The sequence below is a fragment of the Poecilia formosa genome, unplaced genomic scaffold, assembly GCF_000485575.1.
Source record: "Poecilia formosa unplaced genomic scaffold, Poecilia_formosa-5.1.2 Scaffold4, whole genome shotgun sequence".
Classification (NCBI taxonomy): domain Eukaryota; kingdom Metazoa; phylum Chordata; class Actinopteri; order Cyprinodontiformes; family Poeciliidae; genus Poecilia; species Poecilia formosa.
In genome coordinates, this window is record NW_006799943.1 from 5,191,496 (window position 1) to 5,202,722 (window position 11,227).

At 41.4% G+C, this 11,227-nt stretch overlaps 1 protein-coding gene across 5 annotated transcripts in view; it reads left to right on the top strand.

Moving 5' to 3' along the window:
* Positions 1–9,928, top strand: part of spag9b (sperm associated antigen 9b) — a 41,614-nt gene extending 31,686 nt beyond the window's left edge. For 3 of the 5 annotated variants that reach the window (XM_016676117.1, XM_007561109.2, XM_016676121.1), the window contains 16 exons: positions 254–433; positions 711–840; positions 952–1,041; positions 1,939–2,100; positions 2,541–2,712; positions 2,811–3,002; positions 3,086–3,242; positions 3,892–4,020; positions 4,125–4,205; positions 4,284–4,351; positions 4,658–4,806; positions 4,892–5,063; positions 5,144–5,257; positions 6,138–6,317; positions 6,937–7,068; positions 7,146–9,928. In XM_016676117.1, the coding sequence (XP_016531603.1) occupies positions 254–433; positions 711–840; positions 952–1,041; positions 1,939–2,100; positions 2,541–2,712; positions 2,811–3,002; positions 3,086–3,242; positions 3,892–4,020; positions 4,125–4,205; positions 4,284–4,351; positions 4,658–4,806; positions 4,892–5,063; positions 5,144–5,257; positions 6,138–6,317; positions 6,937–7,068; positions 7,146–7,264 (2,227 nt within the window). In that variant the 3' untranslated portion in view covers positions 7,265–9,928. The remainder of the gene's footprint in view (positions 1–253; positions 434–710; positions 841–951; positions 1,042–1,938; positions 2,101–2,540; positions 2,713–2,810; positions 3,003–3,085; positions 3,243–3,891; positions 4,021–4,124; positions 4,206–4,283; positions 4,352–4,657; positions 4,807–4,891; positions 5,064–5,143; positions 5,258–6,137; positions 6,318–6,936; positions 7,069–7,145) is intronic. The other 2 variants (XM_007561117.2, XM_007561125.2) reach the window with 1 other exon arrangement.
* Positions 9,929–11,227: the final 1,299 nt, after the last annotated feature.

The following is an 11,227-nucleotide window of genomic DNA, read 5'->3' on the forward strand; positions in this document are numbered from 1 at the left end:
TCCTTGCAAGAGAGATTTATAAAGTGAGGAGACATTTTTTTTTGCCTGGATGAAAGCTAGCATGGTGTACCGGCATGGGGAAGGGTTTCTGTTTTTCCCCCTTATGTGTTAAACCCCCTCTTACTGCTGGAGCTACTGCTTGTGTCCACCCTGCTATACGTTTGTCTCTGTGTGCTTCCACCCCTCCTCCTCTTCCTCCTCTCTCTCTTTTTCCTTTTCTCTCTTCCCCACTTCCCCGCCCTTACACCTCCAGTTTCAGCCGTTTGTTTAGCTCGTCGGGCGGAGCGGGGAAGAAGCCGGCGGGGGAGGCGCCGGTCAACGTCAAGTACAACGCGCCCACCTCGCAGATTCAGCCGTCCGTCAAGAAGAAGAGCAGCACCCTGCAGCAGCTGCCCAGCGACAAGAGCAAAGCGTTTGATTTCCTCAATGAGGAGTAAGTCAGTTCATGTTACGCTTATTGTTTTTTTTTTTTAATAATAGCCTAAGAAATTTACAATTTACTCAGCAAAACTCCTGGGCTTTCATTGTTGTTTTCTGTTGTTTTTGCATTGCTTTGGCGTGGAGAACTTTTGATAACTTTTGTCATTTGTTTAATTTTTTTTTGTGCTGCTTCTAAAACAAAAAAAAAGTAGTAAAACATTTACTGTTTTTGAAAAACAACATGACATTTTTTCCATAAGATTTGATACAAATACATTCTGCCCTTACAGTCCGCCACCCGAGAGTTCGGTGTCACGGCGAGAGCAGAAGAGAGCTCAGTACAAACAGGTCAAGGCTCACGTCCAGAAGGAGGACGGCAGAGTGCAGGCCTACGGCTGGAGCCTGCCCAAGAAATACAAAGTAATCAGACGGCTACCGAAACATTTCAGATGCCTCGGTTCTGGATTCTCACTGAACTGTTATGTGGTTTTATTCATCCTGAATGCAAGTTTGTTTGTTTTGACTTTTCAGGCTAATGGAGGTCAGGCAGACGGCAAGATGAAGAATCTGCCTGTTCCCGTCTTCCTCAGGCCGCTGGATGAGAAGGATCCCACCATGAAGGTGTCTGCTGCTGCTGTCCATAAGCATTCAGAGCTGAAGCGATTAATCGGATTAATTGTGATTAATCAATTTTGGAAATAATTGTCAAGTAGTTCAGTAACCGATTAATCATAACTGGAGTATACAGATGGAGAAAACGTCATTTGCTGGAAAAAAAATCCCCCATTGTTTCAGAGCATTTATTAAGCTAAAACTGTAGAAAAAATAAATGCATTTTGCATTTAAGATAAAATAATAATAATAATAATAATAATAATAATAATCAGTCTGGAAATATATTTTAACCAAAACTCTTCAATTGGCAGTTTTAGTTTCACCTGGTTCATATTTACCAGATGAATTAAATGAATGCAATAAAATTTTCATATTTCATAAAAGGAATTACAATATTTATTTGCATCTTTTTATGCATTTCTAATATTGCATTAAAATGGCTTAATTGGGTAAATTAAAAATCTGTAAAATGTGCCATTTTAAAAAAAATCTGATTAATCGTCGGAATAATCGATTAGTTAGTTGGAAAATGTACTAACGTCATTAAAAACAAAACTATCATATACAATAGAAAAAATATACAAATCCATAAAATGAAAGACAGCAGAAAGAAGAAAAATATCTTATATTTGCCCCCAACTAAACAAAAACATGAACTCAAAAAACCCCAATTTGTATGGATTCACATTATTCTATTTAATATTTCTTCATTATTAAGAAACACTGAAGAAATACATATGCACATATTCTCTTAAATATGTACATTGATCTGGCATTTTTAATAATCAGTTACTAAAATAACACGGATAGTGTTTTTTTCTTTGCTTTAAGACAGATTTGTGGTGCGGATGCATCATTAACCTGCTGTCTGTTGTGTTTGACCTCTCCGTGTCCGCGCCCCAGCTGTGGTGTGCTGCAGGCGTCAACCTGTCTGGAGGGAAAACCAGAGACGGAGGCTCAATCGTGGGAGCCAGCGTGTTTTACAGCGATGTGTCCGGTGCAGAAAGTCCCAGAAAGAAGAGAGGCTCGCAGAGCAGCGTCGACGAACTGGATCAGGAACTAAAGGTGCGCCACTTCCCCAGTTTAAATGTGACAAACCAATATAAGGATGCGGGGGAGAGCGGTATGAAAAAGGTTCAAATTCAGTATGAGTTTACACTGCAGTAACACAAAATCTACCCCTTTTCGGATGGTTTCTGGTTGAAACATGTTGGTACCCTCGAAATAAGATAAAACTGACTTAGAAGTAACTTTTCAGCCAGATATAAGAGCTTGTTTTAAGAATAATATCTTAATTTTGATGAAAAAGTACTTGTTCCACTGGGAGATTGTTTCACTTATAACAAGACATTTTTCTGCCAGTAGGATTGGAAAAAGGTTCACTGTAAGTTAGTTTTGTGTTATTTAAAGTGTTACCAAGATATTTTCTCTAAGTAACTATTAAGATCACAGATATTTGGTAAGATTTTGTGTTTTTTCTCTGTTTTTTTTTGTTTTTTTTGCAGGAGCAGCAGAAAGAGTTGCGGCATCAGGACGAGTTTTCCTCTCTGGTGTGGATTTCCACCAGCACCCAGTCCAATTCAAACGTCGTCGTCATCGACGCCAACCAGCCTGGGAACATCCTGGAGAGCTTCTTCGTCTGTAACTCGCACGTCTTCTGCATCTCTAGCGTACCCGGTCAGTGATTTAAAATAAAAACAACAGTGCGTCCGTGACTTACTTTCAATGGAGTGGAGCTCACTGTGATCGAACTGCTTCTTCCTCTCACCGTCAAGGTGCGAGAGAGACCGACTATCCGGCTGGAGAGGAAGTGTCTTCAAGCACTGACGCAGGCCCGGCGGGAGACGGCGACTTGTCAACGGCCAATAGCGGCTCAGAAGGCGGCGACAGCATCCTGGGAGGCATCGCGGTGGTGGGCTGCGACGGCGAGGGAGCGACCGCCGTTCCTCAGACAGCAGACGGTTCAGGTAAAGGGCAAGAAACCAGCGAGAGCATTCAAGATCACACGTCGTCTTCCCGCACCCATCAGACCCGCCGACTCTCACCACAGACTCCAGAGCAGCAGAAGAGGCCATGGAGGCCGTGGAGACCAGCGCAGGGCCTGTCAACCACAGCGAGAGCCTGAGGGGCATCTACGCAGAACACGTCTTCACAGATCCACTGGGGGCGCAGCAGACCAGGGAGACGCCTGCTAACTATTCTCAGAGGTAAACGGCGACGTGCAGAAAGTACTAGCTGCGCTCAGATTTCCATAAACTTCAGCTCTTACGTTGCATGAATCTGAGAATCTAATGTTTCCGATCTCTGAAGTCTTATTTCTTTACGTGCAAAATCAATCCGTTCAGGTAAGAGTATAAAAAGTTCATAATGTTTTTCAAGCAAAAGTAAAATAACAGTGCAGTAAAGCTTCATATAAGTAACTTTTTTCCCCCCAAAAGAAAAAAAAACAGTCAGGTAAACTCACCTGAACATGGATCACAACAAAATTAGTCGCTTATTCTTGTTTACAAGCTTAACATAATACATGGTCAGGTCAGGGATTAAACTAATTGTAACTTGAGTAACATCATCTGCATCCAACAGCATTTCTCTACTTGCTTGTTCTGTTTAGGAAAAAACAGTGAAAATTTATTTGGCCTTTTTCTGGTGCGCTGCCGTGATTCCAACACTCTGCACTGCGGCAGATCTCCGTAGTATGATATCACATTTTAATGATTTTGAATCCGTAGCTTTTCAAAACCTTCATATACCTTGAAGCGGGTAACGATGGTCAAATCATGCTACTCCACTGGACACATTGCATGTTCTCGTTGTTAACTGTGGTCCTCTGTGTCTCTGGTTCTCTCCTGTGAGCAGAGAAAGCGACCTGCTGAAAGACGGAGTGAGTTCAAATCCCAACGCAGAGGAGCAGGACCTGATGATAGAAGAAGCTCAGAAAATGAGCAGCGTTCTGCCCACCATGTGGCTGGGGGCCCAGAATGGATGGTAAGTTTTTTTATTTGTTTAGTGACTTTCACTCATCACTCTCCACCTGAGAAAGAATTCGAGTGAAATTCAGTTTTGCTAACGAGTTACGCCGTTGATCCTAGCGTGTACGTCCACTCGTCTGTTGCTCACTGGAAGAAGTGTCTCCACTCTATAAAGCTGAAGAAGCCCGTGATCGGCATAGTGTAAGTTTATTACAAACAAGCAGGTTTTTTTTTCTTTTTCCCTCTTATTGTGTTGATTTCATGTCATGTCCTCCTCAGACATGTGAAGGGACGGGTCCTGGTTAGCCTGTCTGATAGCACGTTAGCCATTTTCCACAGAGGAACTGGTGAGACCAAAACTCCTTAGTGTTAAACATTCACCATATAATTGTGCAATTTGACATTTCAAAAATGAATTTACATAATGGAAACATGCCAATTTTGAAAAAACTTGCTGTTCGATAAAAAAGCTTTGGCGATAGGATGAGGTTTTTTAAGTGGTGCAGCAGATGGAGTGTTTATTTAAAAGAAGCACTAAAATTGAAAAATTGTGGTAGTTTTTTCGACATTAGCTGAACATCGACAAAGTTTTGCGCACATTTGCATTGGAAACGCAAACAGTGTCCATTTCTGAGGAAACTTTCCGTCGCCAGATGGGCAGTGGGACCTGACCAACTACCATCTGCTGGACCTGGGGAAGCAGCACCACTCCATCCGCTGCATGACCGTGGTGCACGACCGGGTGTGGTGCGGCTACAGGAACAAGATCCATGTGGTGCATCCCAGAGCCATGAAGGTTGAGGTGAAGGAAAACTTTTAGCCAGCTCAGCTAAAAGTCTCTAAGATCAGCACGTTGGCTCACGTTTACGTTTCTCTCGCTCTCGCAGAAAACCTTCGACGCCCACCCTCGTAAGGACAGCCAGGTCCGTCAGCTGGCCTGGCACGGGGACGGGATCTGGGTGTCCATCAAGCTGGACTCCACCCTCAGGCTGTTCCACGCACACACACACCAGCACCTCCAGGACATCGACATCGAGCCCTACGTCAGCAAGATGCTTGGTCAGAGCGAGGTCGCAGTCGGCTGTACGAACCGGAGTTGGGTTTCAGAGTAAAACAGACCGTGTCTTACTCTCCTGCAGGTACGGGCAAGCTGGGCTTCTCGTTTGTGAGGATCACGGCTCTGATGGTTTCATGTAGCCGCTTGTGGATTGGGACTGGAAATGGAGTCATCATCTCTGTTCCCGTTACAGAGAGTAAGTTCAGGAACTAAAGCCTTCAACTTAACAGTTCTTAAGGAAATACAAGCTAAAACCTTGAAGTGTGCCCTTTATGTTCTTGAATCCACCGACTCACTGCTTTTGGTTATGATCTGTTGGAAGCTTTAATAAATACATTTAATGTTTAAAATTAACCATGAACATCCTCTTAAAAGGGACCTATTATGCAAAATTCACATGTTGTACCTTTGTGCACTTCTACTGCTTCTAAAAACAGCTGAATCACTTACAGAAAGTGGAAACTAAGTTTTAACTTATTGCCAGAAACTAACTTATTGCCAGATCCTGGCAATAAGTTAGTTTATTGGTGTTTGCAAAATGAACCTCAAGAATCATTTGAATGGCACTGCCCCTCACCTACCAACCCTAACTAAGTTTAGGCATGTTACCTAGCAACCAAAGAAAATCTCCAGAACATTTGGACAGCTGGTTTTACCGCCGTATGTGCTGTACAACGGCTGCTGGAAAAGACTTAATTTACCATCTTGAAACCACTCACTGCATTCATGTTGGTTGTGCAGGAAGCTCCACTTCTGCTTTTCAAGGATGTACAGTTGTACATCTGTTTGCATCCATTTTCATGTGCGAGTGTCAGTTTTGAGTTGAGGGGTTGTGGCCAAAAGTAGCTTATTTGGATTTAAAGTGACAGGAGACCCTGAAATAACTCATTCTGAAATGAGCTCAAATTAGGCAGCACTGACTAAAATCTCATTATATAAGAATGTTGGTGTGAAAAAGAATCCCATGAACATGTTTTTTATTGCCCATAAACATATCCTGACCTGTTCAAGAAAAGATGGTAGGTCACCTTAGAAGATCTGTGATTTGTGTCTCTACATTTTTGCTGTTCTGTCAGCAGCCAACAATGTAGCCAAATCACCAGGTAACAATCCCGGAGGCGTGGTTCGCGTCTACGGCGACGACAGCGGCGACAAGGTGACGGCCGGGACCATCGTTCCCTACTGCTCTATGGCTCACGCTCAGCTCAGTTTCCATGGTCACAGGAACGCGGTCCAGTTCTTCGCCGCAGTTCCAGGTAATTCAGCAGGAGGAGTTTCGGTTTCCAGGCGCACCTGCTGTGATTGTTAGACTTTTTTTAGGATTTTTATCTCAAGCTCATTTCAAGAAATAAAAGAAAACTTTTGAGAGAAAACGGTGAATCTTGGACATGAACAGGACTTTGTTTTTGGATGTCCAGTTTTATTGTTTGGTATCCCCATGACGACGCAGGGATAATCTGCAGCTGCAACGCTTTTAGTCTTTTATGGATGTTTGAACCAGCTGACAGTCACTGCCATGATTTGAAACAAAAAGTTTCCCATTATTTCATTTATTCAATATAACGATTTAATCAAATGTAACAAACTTAAAATCACTTTGGGTTCTTATTTTTAACTTTTACTATGTCAACTAATAATAAAAGAAACTCATCCTAAGAAAACAGACTTAAGATATCAGAGACTAAATGTTGTTATTGAAATGACCAAATGAGTTTAACAAAAACTTATTTAAAGGAAACACCGGGGTTGCAGTTTTTTTTGGTTTTTTTTTTACATTAGTGGAATATTGACAAAGTTTTGCACACTTTTGTAATGGAAAAGCAGCTACTGAAGGTTTTTAATTACTTTTGTGTTTTTTGTTTTTTTTGCTGTCAGGTCACACAGATCCGTCGGCCTCCAGCGGAGGAGAGTCGGCGGGAGACAAGTCCGCCGACAGCTCCGCTCAGGAAGGCAGCAGGTCCATGTTGGTGATGAGTGGAGGAGAAGGCTACATCGACTTCAGGATGGGTGAGTTTCTGAGCCGCGGCGGAAACAAAAGGTGCAATCAGCGACAGTAGGATGAACACGTTTCTGTCTCTCCGCAGGCGACGAGGACGGGGAGGCAGACGAGCTAGACGACCCCGCCTTAAAACTGCAGCCCTTCCTCACTAAAGCCGAGCGCAGCCACCTCATCGTCTGGCAGGTCATGGTCGGTGAAGACTGAACTCAGCATCACTGAAACCCTGATTTGCCCCCTTTTTTATTTTAAGGCCACAGAAACAGAGGAGAAAGCACAAGATTAATCAGCACTTTTTTTTTTTTTTTTGCTCCCTCGGTCTCGGACAATGGAAACAAAACAAGCAAAAACTGCTCTGCGAGCATTTTTCTCTGTTAACCTTGAACGCATGGAACTGCTTTGTCCTATTTTTTTTGTTTTTTATGTCATGAATTTCAAGCATTATATATTATTGCCTTGCGGATTTAAATTTTATCTGAGGTAAGGCGGATGTTTGCCGGCTTTCCGCTTGAATCGCCTCTCCTTCGCTCACTCGGGACGCCGCTGATGTTCCGTCAGCTGATCAGAGGGAGAAAAACGGCTTCCTGTTTGTCCTCTGAAGAATGTAAGACGTAGCGAGTAACGTGGGAGTCAATCATGGCGGGATTGTTTTTCTCTATCAAATTTTGGTTCTGTTTTTTTTTTTTTTTTTTTTTACGTGGGGAACTTCTTTGAAAGCCAATAGCCGACTCATATTTCAATTGTGTTTGGATCTAATACTCATATTCATCCGATGTGCAAAGGCTTAATAGGAATGTTTTTCATCATGCATTTCAAATGGTTTGTGTCTCAAACATCAGCACAGGTCCCTATTCATTTAACAAAAAAACCCTCACACTTAACAGTGTGTATGAAGCACAAGAAGCTGTTTTCAGTTGCTTTTCTTTTCCCCACAATACAGATGTGGGTTGTTGCTATGTGGATTTAATAAAATAACATGGTATTATTACAAGTGGGAGCAGGTGAGTCACTTTCAGATACTGTCTGGAATATTATACATCTGGATCCAAACAGATTTTCTCCTAAAAGAACCAACATATTTTAACCTGTATATTTTGTAGTAGTTTCCAAACCCTAGCCATCCTAGTGGTAAACATACACGTATTTTATCACGAAGTTTAGCTATTTAATAGGAAACACGTTAGGAGATTTTGTCAGATGTGTTTAGTCCCTGAAAATAATGGTCAGCTTTCCCTAAAGTGCCTCCACCAGGCCAAAGATTTTAATTTCACAGTAGATCTCAATAGGTGATTTTTTTTTTTTTTTTTTTTTGGGATAAAAGTACAAAAAAACTTGAACATAAATTTGAGCTTATGCTCCATTTTTCTGCCTAGGACTGTCAAGTTGGTTCTCAGCTTCAGTCATACCTTTAGCATTGACACTGGACAGTATTTCTCCCAGCTATATATATTTTCCAGGCTTTCCGCTGAGGATTGGCTGCTCTACTGAAGTTGGGAAGACATGCAATAACACTCAAGGTAATAAGAAGGTGTCATTGTTTGCAGATGACATACTGACTTATTAGACATCATGTTCTCTGGTCTAATCACGGACCCATACTGTTGTCTTCAATCTTACTGAATACCCCAGCTTTACCGCCACGACAACGTTCAATGCTTTTCCTTTACTTCATAGAGCAGACTTGTGTTGAACGTGTCGCGTCACTTTGTCTGTTTTCTGCTCCCACTTTAAGAGTTGCCTTAGACATCAGAGTTCAAACAGTCTGTGACAAAGTTCTTCTATTTTCCTCTAAAGAATTTTGTTCGCTACCAAAGGTCGAAGACTGCTAGCTAGTTATGACGTCACGCAGTAATAAAGTCTCACCTAGCTTTCACGGCAGCATGTTTGGAACAGGAAGCCAGGTTTTGTTTTGGATTTTTTTTTCAAACAGAAATCAAAGTGTGTCGATATATTCAGATAAAGATATATATATATATATATATATTTTTTTTAACTTTTCCTATTTGTAAATGGAAATATTTTCGAGGCGTGAACGTGCGAGAGAGAGAGAGAGCTGCTACGGTTGGACGGTGAAGGAAAGAGTCCATATGCACCTCCCCTGGACGCTCGTTCTGTTCCCAGATGAGAAACCGAACTCTAACCTGTTTGGTTTTGCAGCGCTGATCTGCTTCCTTTCAACCAAACCTGTTTATTAATTCAAATGTCTTTTTTATTAGATTTTTTTCCCTCTTTGAGTGTGGCTAAAAGGTTTTATTTGGTGAGTTTCAGCCTCCTTTTGTACTCCGTGAACACTGCACTCATGCTTTTTGTTTTTTGCTTTGTTTTGTTGTGTATTTCTTTATGCAACTGTGTGTATTTGCATCTTCTCTCCACGAGAGAAGATTTATATATATCTATACATATTTCAGTTTCGCCGTTTCAGTATTTATTTTTGATGGATGAACCTTTGCAATTGAGAATGTATCTTGTACATTGAATATATATATGATTATATATGTATGAAACTTAAAGATGGTTTGGATTTTATTGAATTGTAACCTGAGGATTTCCTCAGCTATGCACCACATCTCTGAGGAGAGACATGGAAGAAATTAGGAGTTGAAAACTGCACACACCTGCTCCTTCATTTAGCAATCAGTAGTCCTGTAAATTTGAACTTCTACTCAGCGCCGGGGCAGCCGACTCCCTTCGCAGACTCTTTCCATATATTTGTCACCACTGTAGTCTGCTTTTAGGTAACTGACAGGAGCTCAGGTTTTTTTTTGGTTTTTTTAAAATCCAAATCTGCAGTAAATGCATCATCTTAAACCCCTGCAGCATCTCTAGCGTTACCTATTTTTAACAATTAATTAAAGCAACTTTTGTGGGCAATACCTTTGTTTGCATCTTGTCATTTTTTTTGTGTATTTATGTATGCATTTTTTGTTTGGCGTTAATGAACATGCCATGTAAGGGCCGGCAAACTAAGCCCAGGGTCCCGAAGCTGATTTTGCCCCAAGTGGAAGAGATTTTTTTTTAATTTATTTTTTTGTAATTTAATTACAACATTGTGCTTTTATTTTACATTAATATATATTTAATCATGTATAAATCAATCTCTACATGGGCAAAAGAAAAAAATAAATTGGGTTCCCCCTGGTGGCCGCGGTCGGTAATGTTACCCTATGATTTGAGCTGCCGTTCAATGCGTATTCAAACCTCCAAAGCTCCGGTGGAAGATAAACAAGCTAACCAATGTCGCAAAAATAACTTGTTCTTCAGAGAGAAAAAGAGGAAGAATATAACAAAGCCAAGATAAAGGTATGTTTGCATGTCTCTTGGTAGAAGAGACAAAAAAAAATAGCTAAAAGAAAATTAGCTTGATAGCGACCTTGAAAGGTCCCGTTCAACAGCCAAACATTTATGCTAGCATCCTTGTATTTGTGTGAAACTGGGTTTGAGTTGATTCTCGAGTTTGGCCCTGTATATTCCTGAGTTTTCTTTTCTTTTGGCTTCATAATGTTAAAAATTAGAATTTCTCAATGTTGGACATTATCTAGCAAAATGTTGTGACGTCAGGCTAAAATAGAATGTTCAGTTCCAATGACATCAGCAGTGACGTCATCACTATGATATCACAAGGGAATCTCTCTCTTGAATGTAGCTCACAGACAGCGTTTTCTCAGACCTGTTCCACAGTTCTATTGCGGCAGATCACTCTTCAGAGCAAGTTCGAAGTTTATCGGAAAGAGCGAGATATCGATTTCTCACGCCTTTCAAAGAAGCGAGAATTTACCAGAGTTTAAACATGAAGCAACAACAGATTGGATGTGAACATGAAGCTTTTCCAGCAGAGCTTTCATGGGTTGAAATGATGGAGCTCAACATCCCAGTTGACTACGACGCTATCGTTTTCCCTTTAGGAGACGATAGCGATTTTGTTGAATCTGTTGATTCATCTTCTGAGTCGGAAGATCAGTCAGCAGAGATCCAGGGGGAATCAAGTCCTTCCAGCGACTTGGAGATTCCAAGATCATTGGAAGTCAAGCAGGAAACATCTCCATCTGCTGACTTCAAGATCCCCTCCTTAGTGGAAGAGACAAACCAACATGTCAGAGATCTGACTAAGCAGGTTGACGATCTCAAAACAGAAGTGCAGAGTACGATTTTTGATCTCCATGATGAAAGAGA